The sequence below is a fragment of the Notolepis coatsorum genome, assembly GCF_963971535.1.
Source record: "Notolepis coatsorum genome assembly, chromosome: 7".
Taxonomy (NCBI): Eukaryota; Metazoa; Chordata; class Actinopteri; order Aulopiformes; family Paralepididae; genus Notolepis; species Notolepis coatsorum.
Window position 1 is genome coordinate 142468894 of NC_140171.1, and position 11304 is coordinate 142480197.

Below are 11304 nucleotides of genomic sequence, written 5' to 3' on the forward strand. Positions count from 1 at the left end.
AAAAATTACTGTGGTACCACAAAGAGCCACACCACCAGCGTTTCTCAACCTTCACGGCACCCTTCATGTGTTTATAGGTCTCACCCTCTGGCCTCTGAAGTTGCTAATGTCTTTTTTATTTGGGCCTCACTGGGTTAAAAGTACCCTGTGAGACCCACGGTTGCAAAATTACAAAATCACTTTTAGCTATAAAAAAACAAAACAAAAAAAAAGTGTGTAAATGTTTATTTAAAATGTTTAAGCACATGTATAGTCAATTGGTCCTGTTGTTCAGCCTCACAATGCTATTTGATAGTAAATGTGTTTATATGTCCCACCCTCTGGCCTCTGAAGTTGCTAATGTCTTTTTAATTTGGGCCTCACAGGGCCTCTTATGCCCGAGATATACAGTAAAAGTGTATATTTTCAGCATTACATTATGCACATTAAGCACCCACACAGCCCAAATGGAATGATAAAAAAATAAAAAAAATATATCCTTTTTTTTTTATGTCTAATGGCAAATGTTGGCCAATCATAGTAGACTATCCAAATCCTTAGTCGGGGACAGCCCTACAATTTACTCAAGCCTAGTAACAGACACTATTTCTGACACTGGGAATACATTTCCTGAGATCCATAGATGTCCCTAGATTCAGATACCAAGAACATGCAAATGGACCATTTAAAAAAAAATCTGTAAATGTTTATTCTACGTCCTTATGGAATGAGTGATATAAAAAAAAAAAAAAAAAAAAAAAAAAATATATATATATATAACATTTATTTTTTATTAAAAAAAATTTATGGATGGAAGAGCCACACATTGACAGGCAAAGAGCCGCGGGTTGGCCACCCCTGCCCTAGGGGTACATTTGAGAAACACTGGTCGACACAGTATGTCAACCACATTCTTCTCCTCTCTGACTCCACCTGCTGCCACTGTCTGGTACATACAGATGGAGGACTGATAAGATACACAGAGTTCTATTATATTATGACATAATAGGGAGGTGTAGTGGTTACGTTATTGGTGTTTCCCGCACGATCCACCCTCCTTGAAATTGTATTTCCAATGGACCCATTTCTAAATCGTCTTGTTTAAAACAAATAAAGCATGAACATTGGCATGGTGTACCTTTCTGTGTGTATTCATCCACAATCTATACATGAAGAAATTCGCAATTAATTGTAAAAGTAGCAAAATAACAACGTTTTATGTTTCCGTTCACTGAGGAACTACACTTCACTTTGGCGCTGCTGACTGACTGACTGACACAGCGTAGACTCCTGGCTGGATTAGGAGACAGCACTGAACGACAGGTGTTCTACTGTGAGTGTAGTTATTTTTTATTAACAACAAATTAAAAACCTTATAACTAACTTTATTTCAACCAAAAATGCTTAAACAATAATGTTAGGGATAGAAGGGAACAAATTTTGTGCAAAAATGGAAAGCTTGCCAATGTTCATGAGGCAGAATAATTACAATAGCCGATAATACATTTTCCCAATGATAAATCCCTATACGGGTGGACCGCGCAGGAAACTAAAGTGACGTCAGACTACACCTCCATATACGGGTTAGGGTACACATAATGTGGATGAGGCTAGTGACCACTTCCTGTTCCTCACCACTTAACACTACAGACGGTTAACCATCTGTAGTGTGGTAGTGAAAGGGTTAACCGTCTGTAGTGTGGTAGTGAAAGGGTTAACCGTCTGACGTCTGTAGTGTGGTAGTGAAAGGGTTAACCTTCTGTAGTGTGGTAGTGAAAAGGGTTAACCTTCTGTAGTGTGGTTGTGAAAGGGTTAACCCGTTGTCGTGTGTGGCAGTGAAAGGGTTAACCGTCTGTATTGTCGCAGTGAAAGGGTTAAACATTTGGTAGTGTGGTAGTGAAAGGGTTAAATGCTTCTTTAATGCACAGCAGCAGACGACAAACAAACGTCTTTCCTTAAAGAAGCATTTAACCCTTTCACTACCACACTACCAAATGGTTAACCCTTTCACTGCCTTCGTCCGCGTTTCGTCTCTTTGATGCTGGTGAAGGCCAGAGGGCTGAACGACGTTGGGCTGGTGTCGGGACAACGTCTGCACACTCACAGGATCAGGACACGCTGCCAAATAAGGACATCTTCCACGTCCCGATCTTGTATGATAAAGCTATCGTACTGTGATGATGGTTACGGTTAGTTAGTTAGCGGATGCAACACTCATAGTGACGCCTATATCCAAAAGTCCATCACCGTGGAGCTTTTCCTTTGTGACATCATAGATACCAGTGACATGGAGTCGTTGGCAGACAACTCGGTACCCCTTGGACCAGAGATCTCTTATGTGACTGCTTGGTGACATATAGAAGTAGGGGTGGACGGTATAAACGGTATACGGTATAAACGGTATGAATTTGCGCTACGGTATGGATTTTGACTATGACTTCATACCTTGTGACCGGTAGACTAGAGCAGCTAGTCACAGCAGTAGCAATGACGTTAACGTTACTTGACGATTCACTCGACGTTTGCAGTGGTCGTTGCTTAGTGTTTAATTGTACTGAGTTTTTCTCCACTTGCTCACGGACCTTGCCATATAGTGTTGGCATTTCAATTTGGCTAAGGAGGCTGAGAGGAGACTTACTTTAGCGCAGCAACAGGCTTGACAAACCAATAAAAAATCGCTACTTTACATCAGGGTGAACGCTGTTACGCTGCCACCACCCACTTCAATGACAGAGCTCTCATATTTGCGAATGCAACAGCGCTCACCCTGATGTAAACAAAACAAGTCATTGATAAGCGACGGCCATATTAGACACATATTTAAGATATAGTTTATGCATTCGCAAATATGAGAGCTCTGTCATTGAAGGCGCTTGTCGCGGCTCATGCGCATGTGCGGGCGTACGCGATAACCTGCGGCGATAAGGGGGGCGTGCTAGCATAGGGTCACGTGGGCTTAGTGGCCAATCAGAGGAACCCGGAAACCGAACAGCGTTGTAGAAGGCATAGACGCGTCCTGGCCTGCTTCTACGTTCAGTGGGCTGACTGCAAAAAAAATTAAAATTTAATTTTTTTGATTATTATTATTTTTTTTTTGAAATCATCTGGCGACCCCCCCGCGGCGGCTCGCGACCCTCCTGTGGGTCGCGACCGCGACTTTGGGAACCCCTGGCTTAGAGGACCATGTAGCTTAGAGGACCATGTAGCTTAGAGGACCATGTAGCTTAGAGGACCATGTAGCTTAGAGGACCATGTAGCTAGAGGACCATGTAGCTTAGAGGACCATGTAGCTTAGAGGACCATGTAGCTTAGAGGACCATGTAGCTTAGAGGACCATGTAGCTTAGAGGACCATGTAGCCTAGAGGACCATGTAGCTTAGAGGACCATGTAGCTTAGAGGACCATGTAGCTTAGAGGACCATGTAGCCTAGAGGACCATGTAGCTTAGAGGACCATGTAGCTAGAGGACCATGTAGCTTAGAGGACCATGTAGCTTAGAGGACCATGTAGCTTAGAGGACCATGTAGCTTAGAGGACCATGTAGCTAGAGGACCATGTAGCTTAGAGGACCATGTAGCTTAGAGGACCATGTAGCCTAGAGGACCATGTAGCTTAGAGGACCATGTAGCTTAGAGGACCATGTAGCTTAGAGGACCATGTAGCTTAGAGGACCATGTAGCTTAGAGGACCATGTAGCTTAGAGGACCATGTAGCTTAGAGGACCATGTAGCTTAGAGGAACATGTAGCTTAGAGGACCATGTAGCTTAGAGGACCATGTAGCTAGAGGACCATGTAGCCTAGAGGACCATGTAGCTTAGAGGACCATGTAGCTTAGAGGACCATGTAGCTTAGAGGACCATGTAGCTTAGAGCAGTGGTTCCCAAAGTTGGGGTCGCGACCCAAAAGTGGGCCGCGAGCAGCCACGGGAGGGCCGCGAGATGATTTCCAGAATGTCCCATAATAATAATAAAAAAAAAAAAAAATTACATTACTGGTAAAAAGAAATGCTAATAAATGATAATAAATAATATTCAGCCTATGAATTTCCATGGTCCGTATACATAATGCACGTGACAGGTATTATTGGATTCTATTATATATTATTATGCACAATCGTTGCGGGCAAGACCACCTTGTATACTCGTATGCGTGACAAATAAAACTCTTGATTGACTTGAGGTACGGCGAGACACTAGCGACACACACTGTGGTTATTTGAATTTCGGTTGCAAATGTATACTTGTTGCTAGCTAGCTCAAATTCAAAATGAAACGTTGGTTAATTGCGGCAAAAAGCAGAGAAGCAGAGAAGCCAGCGGAGGAGAGTCGAGAAGCAGTTCCACCGCCAGAAAGGCCATCAACTGACACGGGATTGGGAGGAGGTGATAGTCAAAGTAGCCATGTGGATGATGTGGCACCAGGGCCAAGTGCGACACAAAGAAGCACCGACCCAAAGTTGGACCAGCGACAGCCTACCTATAGTCATAGATATCGAAAATATCGTGAGGAATATATCCAACATGGATTCATATGTAAAGTTGTGAACGAGGTGCAACTTCCTCAATGTGTCGTGTGTGCCGACGTCCTTTCAAATGAAAGCTTAAAGCCTTCCAAAATGATACGGCATTTAAAAACAAAGCACCCCTCTCTCGCTGAGAAACACGTTGATTTTTTTCGCCGAAAAGAGCGAGAGTTGCTAGGCCAAAACAAGGTGATATATACACAAACATCAGTCCCTGCGAAAGCGCAAAAGGCCTCATATGAGGTGGCATATTTAATTGCTCGGGCAAAAAAGCCACACACAATCGGGGAAACTCTCATCAAACCCGCTGCTATAGCTTTGAGTCGGAATATGCATGGGGATAAACTGGCTCGTGAAATTGAATCCGTGCCGCTCTCGAACGGCACAATTGCCCGGCGCATCACAGATATGGCCCAGGACATCAAGTGTCAGCTTATTGACAGAGTGAAGCAAGGCAAATATGCTTTGCAACTAGACGAATCGACAGATATCTCGAACTGTGCCCAGTTGCTTGTATTTGTGAGGTACACATTTGATGGGAAGCTGGAGGAGGACATGCTTGTGTGCACTGCACTGGAGGGAACATGCACAGGTGAGGATGTTTTCCTAAAACTGGATGAGAAACTGAAAGAGGAGGGACTGTCTTGGAACGAGTGTGTTGGTGTGTGTACCGACGGCGCTGGGGCGATGGTGGGGAAAAATAAAGGACTGAAAGCCAGAGTCTTGCAAGTGGCACCTCACGTGAAGTTCACACACTGTATCATTCACAGAGAAGCTCTTGCGGGCAAAACGCTCGATGCAGAGCTTAAAGGTGTTCTTGACACAGCCATAAAAATAGTCAACTATATAAAATCTCGTCCACTCAACACCAGGCTGTTTGCATCTCTCTGCAACGAAATGGGCTCTGAGCATGAAGGCCTGCTGTTCCATACTGAGGTGCGGTGGCTTTCACGAGGAAATGTCCTCACGCGCCTGTTTGAGCTGCGGGATGAGGTGCGCTTGTTTCTGGCGGAGAATGCGCCCCAGCTCGCTGCCCACCTCTCCGATCCTGGCTGGATAACAAGGCTAGCCTATCTGTCTGGCATATTTGATAAAATGAATGGACTTAATCTCTCACTACAGGGTGAAAATACAAGCATCCTGTCGCTCAATGACAAAATACTGGCGTTCATGAGGAAACTCGAGCGTTGGATTGCACGGGTAGCAATGGGCAGGATTGATATGTTTCCAGAGCTGGATGAGTTTATGGAGGAAAATGAACTCAGTGTGAACACAGTGAAGATGTCCATAACCAGTCACCTCAAAGCCCTTCTTGAACGATTTAAAAAGTATTTCCCCGAGGAAACAGCACCAGAACAGCATGACTGGATAAGATCCCCATTCACAGTAACAGCATCACACCTGCCATCCGACCTGGAGGACGCGCTTGTTGAACTGTCAAGCGACCGAACCTTAAAGACGGAGTTTCAGTCCAAGCCGCTGGCTGAGTTCTGGATATCCGTTGAGGGGGAATACGCACAGCTATCCAATGCCGCAATGGATGTATTGTTGCCATTTGGATCGACATACCTATGCGAAAAAACATTCTCTGCCCTGACCTATATAAAAAACAAGTACAGATCACGTCTGAATGTGGAGGATGATCTCCGAGTCGCTGTCTCCAAAATCAAGCCCAGACTGGACTTGTTGTGCTCCAAGCATAGTGCCCATCCATCTCATTAGGTGAGTTGAACATTAGCGGCGCCTATACTAAATTAAACGCGCTATATGTATTAATTTTATAGTTTGATTATTGTGTTATTTTGTATATAGTTAATGTGCGTGTTAAAAGCATCCAATGCTTATTACTGCGTAACGTTTGCATGTTTCACAACCACCTCCTATGTCTGTGAGCAGGGGGGAAACGGTCAGAACCATAACATCGTTGTTATACTCTCATTCAGGTGTGATGCAGGCGTCCATAAACGCACCACAGGAGAGAGGGTTGACAGACTGCGTGACAGCATGGCATCACACTTTGTTAGAGACAGCCCAAGTCCACGCAATAAATATGCAGCATGATGAATGATAAAATAATATTAGTTGAATCTGTGACAATCAGTCTGCAAGTGATAATAATCTCTTTATATATAGCAAACTACTGTGATGCTTTTAAATAGTTCATTTTCTGAAGTACATAGGCCTACACGTTTTTCATAATCATAGAATCTATATGTAGGGCCTATATTCATTTCATGGTTGTTTGGTTATTGTGTTGTTTTTGTTATTGTGTGTAGTTATTGTGCATGTTAATAGCACAAGGTGGAGCACACCCAAAAACGTTTAAGAGGTGCAGACTGACAGAACGTACTGAAAACGATAAAGAAAGTTGCACACTCAATTGTCTCTTTGCTGTTTATTGTCACCAATGTTTCGCGTTTGCCTTCTTCAGGTGAAACTTGTTAATAGTGAAACTGTTAATAGCCTCCAATGCTTATTAGTGCGTGTGAAGTTTGCGCGTTTCAACCACCTCTGCTCCTGAGTCCTATCCCAAAGCAGACGGAAGGGGAGCGACTGCAATAACAAAAAAAGTCACTCGCCACTTAAAAAACATTAAAAGCATGCATTTACACATTCTAAAATGTGACTATATGGTTTTATATTAACTTAATAAATAAACAAAAACGAAAAATCTACTTATTTCAACGAAATATTTCAAACTAAATAACTATGCACATAAAACGCTGAAAACAACCGAAGCAAAATAGTATTTTAATGAGGCTATTATTATTATTATCATTATTATTTTGCAACAAGTTAGCCCTCTCATAAATTGCACATATAAATGAATAACTAACTTGAACTAACTTAATAGGATTGAAGTGATATTTGGCTTAAAAAATCGGTCGCATGGCAAAAAAAAAAAAAAAAAAAGCCTGACGATGTGCATTGGGCCGCGGCTCTCTGATGCCTTATTTTTTGGGCCGCGGCCTGAAAAGTTTGGGAACCCCTGGCTTAGAGGACCATCCTGCCTGCAGCAGCCGCTTAACTCTTTCACTGCCGCACTACCAAACGGTTAACCCTTTCACTGCGACAATACACAGAAGGTTAACCTGTTCACTGCCACACAACAGCAGGTTAACCCTTTCACTAACCGTCGGTAGTGTGATAGTAAAGGGTTAACCTTCTGTAGTGTGGCAATGAAAGGGTTAATCATCCACTTCTGTGTGTTCCGTGTTCTCTATGTAGGCAATTGTAGGTCTACTCTACACCAATTCCTCTCATTCATAGATAAATAAATAAATAAAATAAAACGGTGCAAAGCCCAACCTAATAGCGCTCGTCTCTTGTTATTTATAAATAGCACTTGTTTGATCTCGGAGGCTAAATCAGTAATAATAACCATACCATGAATTAAAAACATGTTTGGCGGATTTTCCGAACTCGTCGATATCTGGCACTTGTGTGTGTGTGTGTGTGTGTGTAGGCCAGGCCTCTAGGCTCATGGCTCTGTGCACACAAGGGAGCTCTGCCTCTACATATTATGTAACGGTTTGCGCACACAGCTTGGATGACAGTTAGTGTGTGTGTGTGTGTGTGTGTGTGTGTGTGTGTGTGTGTGTGTGTGTGTGTGTGTGTGTGTGTGTGTGTGTGTGTGTGTGTGTGTGAGTCTCTCACCCTGATCTCCACTGTAGTCTGCCTGGCGATGTTCGCCAGTCTCTGTTGGTGGTTTCTAACCGCTGATTTGGGTTCAGCTGAATTGTGTTCAGCAGATTTGGGTTCAGCGTTCCGCTTGTTCTCCTCTTTCTGGGTCACCTAGAGAAACAGTAGATCAGGGACGACATTACTTAGGTATTGGGCTTTTAACTCTTTCACTGTCGCACCACCAATCGGTTAACCCTTTCACGGCGACCGTCGGTTGTACGATAGTAAAGGGTTAACCTTCTGTCATGTGGCAGTGAAAGGCTTTAACAAATAATTTCAGCTAATAATTGATGTTCCAACAACAGATTCATCCTGGTGGAAAATCTCGACAATACAACATTATCATTCATCAGTCAGTCATGTGGAACTTCTGTGCAGACCACGGTCCCCCGTTGTCCCCTAGTGGCCGAAACCCTTCGTCTGAATGATGACGTTGTGGTCAACTTGAGACTTGAAGACATCAGCTATGCTACCGCCCCTAAATCCAAACAGTCCAGTCCTGTATGGCCAGACTGTCTCGTCTGTTAGAGGTGGTGATCTGTGGAACGGTCTACCCCCAACAATAAGAGAATGCCCAACCTACAGTTCTCTCAAATGTCAGCTAAAAGTATGGCTAGTCTCAAATCAGACCTGTACACATTGATATAAACTATCAAACTATCTATCTGGGTTCCCACAGACATTGCAAAATGAAATTCAAGGACTTTCAAGTACTTTCCTAAGCACTATTTTTCCTTTTAACTCAATCTCCGCCAACAACGAGTATACTCTATTCAATGTCACGGACCTGTATGTTGCCGTTAAAAGGCATACTGGGACCCCAAGGGTGCAGTACCGGCCAGATCATTCTAGGTGGCAGTATCGAGTGCAGTAAACCCTGTTCCACACTGGGTGTTACACTTAAATCGCTCCGGGCGCCATATTTTGGGTCAGGGGAGTCTAGCGTTTCACCCGATCGCATTGAAACGCGTCTAATGACCCTCCATGCATGTGTGTGTCGGATTATGTCGCGGACCAGATGGACATCAGATGGACCAGATGGCGATCAAACAATTGGAATATTCTTTTTGGAATAGCACCGATCAGAGGTAAGGACTATCTGACGTCAATTCCAGCTTGATCCTGTAATGATTTCGTACCGATCCGACTGATCAGCGTGTGTGGTGTTCATAACGAATGCCGTTACTGGCCATCAAAGCATCAGAAACGACCCCCCCCTCCCCTTTCATGCATTCATGATGAAACATAATACCCATTATATACAGTTGATTTGGAAATAGTAGCGTGTCCAGGGATGAAACGCCAATGCTTTTAGTAGAATTCACGTAGCGCCCTATAACTCAGCCTTCCAGGAATTAGCCCGGATCACTCTGAAACTATACTTATATTCACCATGGGATAACGTGCGAACGGATGCATGAAAAAAAAATGGTGTCTTGGACAGAATATAGTTACTGTCAAATGACCATAGTATTGTATCCATAGCTATAATATAGAATAATGATATAGCTCTAAAAACAAGGTGACGCACCCCTATCTTTAAAGCGTGGCCTAGCTAGAACAGGATGAGGAAAATCACAGGCGCTGAATGAGTTAAAAGGGCATTTAAAAGGATACAATTCACTGTGTCCGTTCACAAAAAAAAATACAATTTCTTGATTCAGAACAATTTTATCATGGATCTCTCTGAATGTTTCACCACTCGGACCCGGTCTTTTGGTGTCATGAGTCAGTCCAGCAGGACTCAACGAGACCTTCTGATCGCAGGTGGTCATCATGAGTCAGTCCAGCAGGACACCAGGACTCAACGAGACCTTCTGATAGCAGGTGGTCATCATGAGTCAGTCCAGCAGGACACCAGGACTCAACGAGACCTTCTGATCGCAGGTGGTCATCATGAGTCAGTCCAGCAGGACACCAGGACTCAACGAGACCTTCTGATAGCAGGTGGTCATCATGAGTCAGTCCAGCAGGACACCAGGACTCAACGAGACCTTCTGATCGCAGGTGGTCATGAGATGTTTTTAAAGTGTGTCAAATGCAGTCAGAAAATAATCATTGCAGGCTTTAATGAAATATGCTTTCATAGATCTCTCAATATAGGAACTCAGGGATGTTCATTTTGGGTGATTTTAATCTAAACTGGTTGACTAATGTGTCTGATTATTGGAGGGAGGTGTGTGGTCATCTCAACCTAACCCAATTGATTACCCTACCAGGCCTAATCTAAACAAATTATTACACAATAAAACACAATTAGATCTGATCTTATTTAACACTTCCAGTGCCACTGGTTAACATGGTAAAACGTGGTTGAATGCCACCACCCACTTCAATGATAGCGTTGTGAACGCATAATCTCTCTCTTAAATTATGGCTATGTGTCTAATCTGCCCGTCGCTTATCAATGACTTGTTTGCAGTCAACATTGTCGAAACAGATTTTTTTTTAATCGCTTCATTTCCATTTTATAGCATTTTGAAAAGCCCTCGTTTTTCAGGAAAATATATAGATTTCGTGATAAAAAAGGCATTTACTGGAATATTCTAGCATACACAAAAACGTTGTAATTTTTCGGCCTATTTATGAATCGTTTTCAAATAAACGCTAGATTATCGATAGTAGGGATGCCCCGATCGATCGACCACCGATCGTTATCGGCCGATACTCAGTATAAATATGCAATCTGTGAATTCCGATAATGAGTCATATTCGCCGATCGCGGAAACCGATCAAGCGAAGCTCTCACTCGCTGTCTGTCTCAGACACACAGGACCTGCAAACTGCCGCTGCTCCTCCTCCCTAGCCCCGCCCGCCCCGTGTAGAGTTTGTAAACAAAGAGGACTGAGAGGCGGCTCCTCTGCTCGAGTCTGTAGTGCATTCGACCTGCGCTATCGTTAGCTACCTAGCTATCGTTACTGTTTAAACAAAATTACCCAGTCAACTATTCACTTTTAGTAGGCATTGTCTAACGGTATTTAGCCGGCTAGCTACCGATAGCTCCTGATATCAACAAATGATCCAGAAAGTCTAGTAGTCCATGTTCATACCTCCGTTAGCTTGCGTTAGCTTGCGTTAGCTTGCGTTAGCTGACGTTAGTTTACTGTTCAAAACTAAAT

At 43.4% G+C, this 11304-nt stretch overlaps 1 protein-coding gene across 1 annotated transcript in view; it reads right to left on the minus strand.

Moving 5' to 3' along the window:
- chtf18 (CTF18, chromosome transmission fidelity factor 18 homolog) overlaps positions 1 to 11304 on the minus strand; it is a 104790-nt gene that overhangs the window by 19073 nt on the left and 74413 nt on the right. The window contains exon 20 of the mRNA XM_084318543.1: positions 8159 to 8296. Coding sequence (XP_084174669.1) covers positions 8159 to 8296 — 138 coding nt within the window. The remainder of the gene's footprint in view (positions 1 to 8158; positions 8297 to 11304) is intronic.